The sequence below is a fragment of the Sinocyclocheilus rhinocerous genome, unplaced genomic scaffold (genome assembly GCF_001515625.1).
Source record: "Sinocyclocheilus rhinocerous isolate Xijiao unplaced genomic scaffold, SAMN03320098_v1.1 scaffold203, whole genome shotgun sequence".
Lineage (NCBI taxonomy): Eukaryota > Metazoa > Chordata > Actinopteri > Cypriniformes > Cyprinidae > Sinocyclocheilus > Sinocyclocheilus rhinocerous.
In genome coordinates, this window is record NW_015644353.1 from 160,797 (window position 1) to 171,802 (window position 11,006).

Consider the following 11,006-nt stretch of genomic DNA (forward strand, 5'->3'; position numbering starts at 1 on the left):
GCACAAAATAAAAATTAAATATAAAAATGTACATTTAAAAAAAAAATATATATATATATATAATTACATTTACATTTAATTATATTGAGGTATACTAATAGTAAGCTTCAACCATCAATTCTATGTAAAGCCATTAAAACTAAGCATGGATCTTTAACACTTATATAATATTCCAGGTCAATTTGAACCACAGTTTTACAGATTTTAAAGTGTTTCCATGTTTATTTTATTTTATTTTATTTTATTTCATGTAGTATTGTGTGAGAAATATTGAATCCAGTTTGACCCAGAATTGAATGATTGTATTCAGGTGTTCAAATGCTTGAGTGGCTCTGAAAGCATCATGAGATCATTTCTGAGCATGCTGTTCCTGAGTGTCGGTCTTTGGCAGGTCAGATGTGAGCTGAATGATCTGAGATCACTCTTGATGTGATTAGCAGGGTCTGGAGCGGCTCTCGTGTGTCTCGGGAGACGCTGCTGTTGTGTGGAGCTTCAGTATGACGAGCACGCAGAGCAGAGTCTTATTCAGCAGCCCAGGAGGCAAGCGCTGGATCTGCTCGTGATGCTCGCCGTGCTGGATGTGTGTCTTTGTGCTGCTGTGGAAGTGAATTAGCGTAGTATGACGAGCACGCAGAGCAGAGTCTTATTCAGCAGCCCAGGAGGCAAGCGCTGGATCTGCTCGTGATGCTCACTGTGCTGGATGTGTGTCTTTGTGCTGCTGTGGAAGTGAATTAGCGTGATCTGTTAGCTTTTTTGACATTTCAGGTAAACACACAACAACCCAGAATCAGCTCAGACTTGCAGAAATACTGGGTTTTATGTATGTGTTGGAGACATGTTCACATGGAGCTTTGGTCAAATTTGAACTCTCTTCATACTGTTTTCCTTATCATAACTCTTCTACAAAGGAAAGATCATCGGATGCACGTATGCATGTATTTTTTGCGGTAACATTCCCAAAGCTTTCTGAAATCTTCAACATTATAATATGAAATCTGCATTTGACTTTTATTCTCAAAACAATATTTAAAAAAGAAAAAGAGCAAAAGAGTACCCTGGGAATATGTACTGCATGATGGGGAATTATTTCCTCAACATACATAGAATTTTACTGTTGGACAGGCAAAAATGCTTATGTTACATTTTGTTTTTATTTGACATAAAAATAACTCATCCATTTGGGAAAAATCTTTTTAAATTGTCTAAGATGCTGTGCTGGTCTTGAAACAAAACAGCCCAAAACCACTCTAAAACCAGCTAACAGATCAGGCTGTGAGGGCTTAGGCTGGTTTCAGCTGTTGTTTTCAGCAGATTTTTGTATTTTAAGAAAAAATCCTCAGAAAAAAATAACAGGTGCTGGAAAATTTCTCAGTTTAGTTAAATTTACAGACATTTTCTTTAACCCTAAAACACAACGAATGAAATGCATAATTCAAATGCCAGTGAAAATCAATAAGGGAAATATTAACACAGTACATTATGGGACCTTTTTATGGACTCATCTTAGAGTGTACGAGGAGACTTCTCAATACAAACCAAACAATTTAAATTTGCAATGAATGTGCAAATGAAAAGTTTTTTTGGGGGGTAAATTACGGCTGTGCTGGTTTCAACTGGTATGACATGCTGGTCTTCCAGCCTGACCAGACCCAAAACCCTCTAAAATCAGCTAACAGATCAGGCCTAACAATTTAAATGTGCAAGAAATTGCCAAACATGTACATTTAAAAAAAAAAAAATCTTACTTATTCTTACAGATTTTTTACTGAATAAATCTGGTTTTAGAGTGTTTTGAGATAAAGCAGGAGTGACCAGGTAATAAAACCATCATAAGCAATTACAGAGAGGGCATTTATCAATTAAACCTGGATTTGGAAACAAACATCACGTCTGGCTATAAGGCCAGTGTACAATGTTTGCCTTTGAAAACCCCAAACAGGCCATGCAATATAAGTGCAAATTTAAAAAATAAAAGCATTCCTTATGCTGTAAAATAATGAATAATTGGTTTTAAAGGGTTTTGGAATCAAGCGTGGGTGACCAACTTAAACCAGCTAATTAAACAATTACAGGTGATTACAGAAAGGGCATTCTTTTATCTATTAAATCTGGATTCAGAACAAAATCAAAAATCGATAATGGCTATAAGGTTGTGTATGATGCTTGCTTTTGAAACCCGAACAGGTCATGCAATAACATGCAAATACATTTTTTTTTTTTTTTATTAAAAGTTGCTTACCTCCTAAAAAAAAAAAAAATTTAATTCAGCCTAAGCCGGTCATGCTAGTCTGAAGGCTGTTATAGGCAATACAGAAAGGTAATTTATCTATTAAATCTGGATTCAGAACAAAAACAAAAATCGATAATGTCTATAAGGTCGTGTAAGATGCTCGCCTTGGAAACCCAAACAGGACTAATTACATTCGCAACGCCAAAACTAGTTCTCCAGGGAGAGTCAAACCTGTGTAAAGAGAGTGAGAGTGAGAGTGAGAGTGAGAGCGGAAGACCCGCAGCATCAGCACCAGCGGATCTCCATGACGACAGCAGCATCTCCAGCATGGTGCAGAAATCCCGCAACGGTGGCGTGTATCCCGCGCCGCAGGCCGAGAAGAAGCTGAAGGTGGGCTTCGTGGGGCTGGAGGCGGGCGCCACGGAATCGAGCCGAGACGGCGCGCTGCTGATCGCGGGCGCGGAGGGGACGAAGCGCGGCAGCATCTTGAGCAGACAGCGCTCCAGCATCTCCGGGAAGAGGCCGCCGAAGCGCAACGCGTTCTACCGACGCCTGCAGAATTTCCTCTACAATGTTCTGGAGAGACCTCGCGGATGGGCGTTCATCTACCACGCTTACGTGTGAGTACCATCAAAACAAAGAGCTTTCATCATCTCGCTTTTGTTCGCGCACTTGATGAGATGTTTACAGGGTGGCGACAGAAGAAGGGCTGCTTTCTGTTTCGCCTTTGTATCAATCGAACAAAGGGATCCTTGGTGTTTCTTTCATATGAATAGTTAAGATTAGAGCCAGACCTGCCCAAAGAACCCTTTCATTGATATCGTCTTGTGTTTCTTGTAAAAAAGCTCTTCAGGTTTACAGCGTGGCAGGATTGTTCTATGATAGAACATGATGTGACTTTTCCTCAGTTTATTCTGTTACTCTTAAAATGCTTTGTTTAAATGAAGATCTGCCCAAAGAGTATTTCATATACTGCAGTGAATCGTTCTGTTTGGGACTTTAGGCTCTTGTTCCTAGGGTAAAGGGTTGTTGCATGACAGTGAACTGTTATCTGCTGCATTTCTGTTGTGCTTGTCATGCATGTTACAGAAGTTATCACAATAGAAGATGGTGCAATTCCTTCCGGTTGCTCATTTTATAATTCCGAGAAGATTAAAGCAATAGTATAATGGTAATGGTATTAATGGTTATGTTTAGAGCCAGATCTGCCCAAAAGAACCCTTTCATGCTTCTGTTCCTTTTGGAAAAGTGCTTCATGTTTAACACATTGAGTATCAGGATTGATGTAATCAATAATGTGACTTTTCTTTTGCTAGTTGAATATATCACTCTAAAATAGCTTAACCCTTGTATTATGTTCCGGGTCAATTTGACCCATTTTGATTTTTGAGCTGTCTGTCAGAAATACCAGTTAACCTGTGAGTTTATTCTTGATATTTTGTGACTTTTTCTCATTTAGGGCCATGAACATGCATGCAAAGTGAGGATACACTGATGTGTTTTGAAGTGCACACACATAAATTTGTTACGATTTTGATGTTCACGGGTCAATTTGACCCACATTTTTTTGTTGTTTCAAGACAACCGACCGTACAGACCCAAATTAAGTATATTTCTTGGGTATATGTTGTTATGTTGGTGTTTTACTACCCTGGAAAGGGAAAAAAGAGCCTTTTCTCATTATTTTCAGTGCTGAAAAATACTTTCTCAGAGCAACAGACCGTACAGACCCAAATTAAGTATATTTCTTGGGTATATGTTGTTATGTTGGTATTTTACTACCCTGGAAAGGGAAAAAATGAGCTTTTCCTCATTATTTTCTGAAAAAGACTTTCTCAGACTCAGATGGTAAAAGTGAGCTATCATTTATATTTTCAATGTATATGAAATACTATTTAACTTATCCTTTTCTTCCAGAAATTTTGTAACTTTTTCTCATTTAGGGCCATGAACATGCATGCAAAGTGAGGATACACTGATGTGTTTTGAAGTGCACACACATAAATTTGTTACGATTTTGATGTTCACGGGTCAATTTGACCCACATTTTTTTGTTGTTTCAAGACAACCGACCGTACAGACCCAAATTAAGTATATTTCTTGGGTATATGTTGTTATGTTGGTATTTTACTACCCTGGAAAGGGAAAAAATGAGCTTTTCCTCATTATTTTCTGAAAAAGACTTTCTCAGACTCAGATGGTAAAAGTGAGCTATCATTTATATTTTCAATGGAAATGAAATACTATTTAACTTATCCTTTTCTTCCAGAAATTTTGTAACTTTTTCTCATTTAGGGCCATGAACATGTCTAAACAAGTTGTGTTCCAAATTTGAAGTTGATATAAAAAAAATGTTTGTTTAGGTGTTATTCCAAAACTAGCCACCGGGTGCCATTCAAACTCCATTTATTTTTTTATTTTTTTTAATGCAATTTTTCTGTCACAAATGTGTATATATATATATATATATATATATACCACCAAATATGGAATCTTGAGACTCAGACCTTTCCAACGATATTTTGTCAAGATTATAAAAAGTTTTGATTCTAAAAGACCGTAAAATATTTTGTAAAATGACACCCCCCACTAAGAGGGAGGAACCTGCTAAAAAATTGTAAAGTATCATTTCCATGGCAATGCAATGTCCAATTTCAAAATGGTTGGTTCACTGGATGAATTTTGAGGTTTTAAGCTTTCAAATGATATATAATTTATGATGATTTCTAAAACATGTGATTGTATTTTTTGTGACAAAGGTCAGAACTCCTATTATGATGCACATGTTTTGAGGTGCACTCTTGTCATAAATTAATCTATTACTGTTCCTACGTAATTTACAACAAAAAACAGTGGTAAAATATCTATTTAGGAGTCTTAGATCTTTCCAACGATATATAGTTTGTCATGATTAGATCAGGATTTAACTGTAATATAGTAGTATAGAATACAGTAATATAGAAGTAAACTTCTGCCAGTGGGACGGTGACACTTAAGGGGTTAAAAAAGTGGTTAAACACATTTTTAAAAATCATACTTTTTGATATTAATTGTTTGTACTGTGACAACTACTGATATTAAAATTGTTCCATTCATACCTGATTCCTTAATAATGTGATATTTAGGGAATTGCATTGAATGCTCCATCAAAATCATACCCAGAAATAATACATAATACAAGGGTTAAAATAGCTTGTTATATGAATAGTTTGATTCAGAATCATATCTACCCAAAGAACCTTTTTATACTGCAATGAATCATTCTGTTTGGGACTTTAGGCTCCTGTTCTTCATGGTAAAGAGTTAACGACAATGAACTGTTATCAGCTGGACTTATCTTGTGCATTTTTTATTATTTATTTTTGCATTTTACAGGTGTTTTAGCAATAGACAATGGTGCATTTTCTTTCTGGTTGCTTATTATATCATTCAAAGAAGATTCTTTAATGATTTTTAACAGTATTAACAGTTCATTTAGACCAGATCTGCCCAAAGAACCCTTTCATGATCATTGTCTTCTGTTCCTTGTGGAAAAGCGTTTCATGTTTATCATGTTTACAATTGATCTAGTGTAGAAGATGATATGACTTTTCCTCAGATTGTTTAATATATCACTCTAAATAAGCCTTGTTTATATGAATAGCCACCCAAAGTATCTTCTTAAATTGCAACGAATCATTCTGTTTGGGACTGTAGGCTTTTGTTCTTAATAGATAAGGAATGGTACACAACAATGAAGTGTTATCAAGTTATTGCAATAGAAGATGGTGCCGTTCCTTCTGGGTGCTTATTATGTCATTCTAAGAAGATTAAAGCTTTTTTTTTAATGGTATTAATTGTTCAGTTTAGAGCCAGATCTGCCCAGAGAACCCTTTCACGCTCATTGTGTTGAGGCTTAATGTTCTTTTGGCTTCTGTTCCTTGTGGAAAAGCGTTTACATGTTTGTCATCTTTATAGAGTGGCAGGATTGATCTACTGTATTAATAGAAGATGATGTGACATTTCTTCAGCTAGATTATTGTATCCGTCTTAAAGGGTTGTCAAAAGCTTTATTTATGTGAATAGTTGGCATTAAAAATCATATATGCCCAAAGAAGCTTTTTGTACTGAAATGAATCATTGTGTTTGTGGTTGAAAGTCCTTTAGGCTATTGTTCTTCTGGATGAACACTTGTGCATTTCATGCATTTGACTGATGTGTACTTGTTTTAGTAATAGAAGATGGCGCATTTTCCTTCTGGTTGCTCATTATATCTATCTGAGAAGATGCCTTAAAGCTGTTAATGGTATTAATATTTCAGTTTAGTATCCAGGTGAAATGAATCATCAAAACTGGATTGTTTAGCACCAAAGTGAAGCTGTCGTCTTCTGTGCTTCTGTTTTGCATCTAACGCAGTTACGGATGTTTAATAGCAGATTGTTTTATCAACAGAATATGATTCTGTGTGCCTTTCTGGTGGTTCATTATATCATCCTGAAAGCTTGTTTTGTGATACTGATAGTTATTATTTACCCAGAGAATCTTTTCATGCTCAGATTTCATGCTCACAATGTGTTGGGATTGAAGGTTCTTGTTACAAGCTGAAGAAATCATTTAGAGGCACATTTCAAGCTTGTAAGAGATTTAATTTCACATTCCCTTTGTTTTCGCTTGTCCAGAGCTCACGTTGTTTCTCATTCTCTCCACATCCTGGATCTGGATCTGGATCTTTTGTAACTCGTACTGTATTATCAACACCGGGCACAATCAGAGCGAAACACCGAAGGCAGAATGACAAACAAACGTCTGCAATCACAGAAACATGCTGTAAAAACACTGTTTAATCAAGAACTGAAACAGAAAATACTGCATATGGTCAGTTTCCATGCATCAAATTACCATTACAATCATATACTGTGGCATTACTTTGTGGTACTGAGTGAATATCTGTACTATGATTAATGTATCGGGTACACTCTTAAAAATAAAGGTGCTTAAAAGGTTCTTCAGAGCGATGCCATAGAAGAACCATTTTTGGTTCCACAAAGAACCATCTCTTTCTTACCTCTTTATAATCTGAAGAACCTTCTTTCACCACAAAGAAGCTTTTGTGTTCTGCAGATGTTAAAGGTTCTTTATGGAACCATTGAGACAAAAAAAGGTTCTTCTATGGCATCACTGTCAAGCACCTTTATTTTTAAGAGTGTATGTACCATTGTCGGTTGTATCAAAGCTTAATGATGTATTTACAGCATGTTTGGAGACATCAGCTGCAGATGTAGACGTGCTCACAAGCGACCCTGTTTTGAAGCGTACGGTGATACCAGTGCGCGTATCTTCACAGCATTACCCTCCGACTGCGTCTAATCTCACTCAATTAAGCGTGAGTCAGCGGCTCATTGAAGGCAATGTGAGGCGCTGGTTTCAGTACCGTGGCATGTGAACAGCTCCCGTGAATCTCACAGCAGTCCTGACACAGATGCATGAGCAGGAATAGCATTTACACTCAGTTCACATATAAAACTCTGACACACTAGGTCATTATTAGATACAAAAAGAATGGAAAGAAAGATCATTTATAGTTAAAGAATGATGCACAAACATCATAATTGTTATGTTACTGTCATTTCGACCTGGAGAGGATTTTCTTGCTGTATTATTACCGCAAATTGGATTCAATCTTTTTATCAACTAGTTTTCTTTCAATTAGCACATGTTTTTTATTCCAGTTTGGAACTGATTGATCGTAGGCCTCATTGATCTGAGCTCATGCACCTCAGATTTTGAGTGATTATTTCCAGAAATTATTCACAAATAATGCTTTTTTCACTTAAAAGCTGATGCGCTAATCACCAGTGTTTATAACAGTTCTCATCTGTTTGGTGCATTTTGGAAATTTGGGTGATTTTTTTATACGTAAAAATTTTGGTGATTTTTTTACAAATGTTAAAACATCTTAAAAATACCCCCTCAACGAGCCCAAAACAGCAACATTGACTCTTAATGGTGTTCTTAATTCTCTTAATTAATGGTGAAATAATAAAAAAATGAATAGTCATTTTATTTTCTTATTCAGGACTGTAATATAATCACAGTCTTTATTTACCTGACATCATATTGCCTTTTTGGCATCTGTTTTATTATCTTTTTGTCTTCACAACTGAAAATGAATCATTTTTTCCCCATTTCTCCATATATGCAGTTTTTTCCCCCTTCCTATCTGATGTAATTCTCTTTATCTGGTTTACTTTTATCATAATTATATTTAATTAAACAATGGACTCATTAGTCAATGTTATCATGAATCTTGAGCATCTGGATTATATCTGGTCAGATTAGCAGCTGTGTGGGTGTAGATACAGGATTAGTTTCTTCATGGTTCCTCCAAAGCTTTCTTTCCATGCCATAGTCGTCTTAGTCTCACTCAAATCTATTCAGCTGCTTTGGGATGCTATGTATAAAAATGCTTTACTTAATGCTATATTTTAAACTAGAAACACATTATATGTGTTGATTTGGCAATAGGAACAAGACTGTAGTCAATAATAAGGTGTTTTTGAAACTGTATTTTAGCTGCAGATGTGTCTGAACTGCTGTGTTTCCATGTCATGAAGTATGAAACACGTTGGCAGAAAACTGCGGAGTAACAAGCTCAAGTCAGCAAAAACTAATTGTAGTAGACAGTTTGGAAGCCAGTCGTGGTTGCTAGAACTTTACCATAAAAAAATATGATAGCTTAATTTTGAGTGTTGCAGGTTGAACATAAATTTACAGTAAAAAAAAAAAAGGTATATTGCATTAACTGACAGTAAAAAAAAATGTATATTTCATTAACTGAAATAGTTAATATAACTAAATGATTAAAATGGGCTTTGTACCTTTTATAATATACTGCTACCTTAAAGCTAACTTTTTAAGCTACCTTAAAACACAGATGATAAAGAGAAAACTACTTGATGAATTAAAGTTCATTACAAGTAGCTTTCCCACATGCTAAATTAAATACTAATATAAAAGGTGCATACAAAACACCATAAAATAATGCAGTAGACATTAAATTAATGTAACATCAAACCTAATGTGCATAACTGATGAGATAAAAATAAGAAGAAACTCCACTGAAAAACAATCAATTGTAAGCAGTCACAAAGTCAATTCTGCCTTATTTTTAACTTCCAAAGTCAATATTTTATTGTAAAATTCCCATTAGCTGTCCCGTTAGATTTGTTACAGTTTTTCACTGTATGGAAACTTACCATTAACCACTTCTTAGGTTTTTACTGCAGTGTTTTTATAATATTTTTACCATTAAAATTACAGTCATTATATACAATGTAGTTTTCCCGTTTTTACAGTTTTAGTCTTCACTAACATTTGTGAAAAAGATGCAATTTTATGCTGTCTTCATTTGCTCACCAAAAGGAGATAAAGCTATATTGCGTGAGTGAGCGTTTGTTGAGCATGTGAAGAGGTTATGTGAAGAATAACCTCTGTGTTGCTGACGTGATGAATTTGGTCATCGTCTCACTGTGAGAACAGACATATATGACACACATGTCTCTCATGTGACGACATTGTGTTGTAAAACTCATGTCTTATGTGGCCTTTTGGTCACTGCTGTCTTTCTGCAACCAGCGTCAGCAGTTTTCTGATTAAAACCCATCATTACAGAGCCAGACTGTGTGTGTGTGTGTGTGTGTGTGTGTGTGTGTGTGTGTGTGTGTGTGAGAGAGAGCTCTCAGCTCAGGTGTGAATCAGGCACCACCATTTAAGTTTGCTGTGAAAAAAGCAGCATGGTTTCAGGCCGACAGAGACGCGTCCGGGCATTCGGCCCTGCAGCAGATGAACACAGTAAACCGTCTGATTCATGAGGCGCTTCGGCCGGTTTATATGGAGCTGTTAGTGTGCCACACCATTACACTGATGAAGGAGACGCACCTCATAAACATGCACTTTCTGTTGAGCTGAAGCACTGATTTATAGTAACCAAAGAATCAGTTGAAGCTTTTAGTCTTGATGTGAATGTCAGTCCAGGTCTTCCGATGTTATATAATAGATTTGTGTAATGAATAGACCCAAATGTAATCATTATTCATTGATAATCAACTATGAGCTTTTTTGTTTCACTCTTTCTATTTTCTTTGCATCAGAATAGCTTTTTATTATTTTTTTTTATTTTATTTTTTTTTGCAGTTTAGATGTCGTAACTTTGTGCATTTGTTCATTTGTAGAAAAGCTTGAAATTGGCCAAAATGATTTGGAATAATTAAGATTTTTTTTTAATGTTTTTGAAAGAAGTCTCTTCTTTTGGTTTGAGGTGTTTGGTCCATTTAAATGACCAGAGCAGCTGCAACCGGCAGGAAGTTTAATGACCGAAATGAAGTTACAAACCTCCCCTAGTGATTCCTCCACACTGTGGGAGTAAATCATATGTGTGTGTTTATATGTGTGCATGTGTTTATTACTGAATGCCTTCGTCATCATTACATTTACATTACATATATTTACATAGATCAGCTGAATGAAAGACGATGTGCATGATTGTGCCGGCAAGAATCATACAGCATCAGATAATACAGCCCTGGAGTTTTGTATGATCAGTCATCTCATTTTCCTGTTGCTTTTCACTTATACACAAACACACAATCAAAATATTTATTTGTTTATTTATTTTATAAAATTGTAAATTTAAATACAATTAAATTAAATGTATATAAAATTATCTGATATATCAAATATCTGACATATCTGAAAATTATTTTAACATTTTTTTGGTTCAATTAAATTATATATATAT

General features: G+C 35.5%; 1 protein-coding gene across 1 annotated transcript in view; it reads left to right on the forward strand.

The window, feature by feature from the left end:
- Positions 1-2,557: 2,557 nt before the first annotated feature.
- The window catches only part of LOC107758168 (potassium voltage-gated channel subfamily KQT member 2-like), a 39,804-nt gene continuing 31,355 nt past the window's right edge, over positions 2,558-11,006 (forward strand). Inside the window, exon 1 of the mRNA XM_016575843.1 lies at positions 2,558-2,850. Coding sequence (XP_016431329.1) covers positions 2,558-2,850 — 293 coding nt within the window. The remainder of the gene's footprint in view (positions 2,851-11,006) is intronic.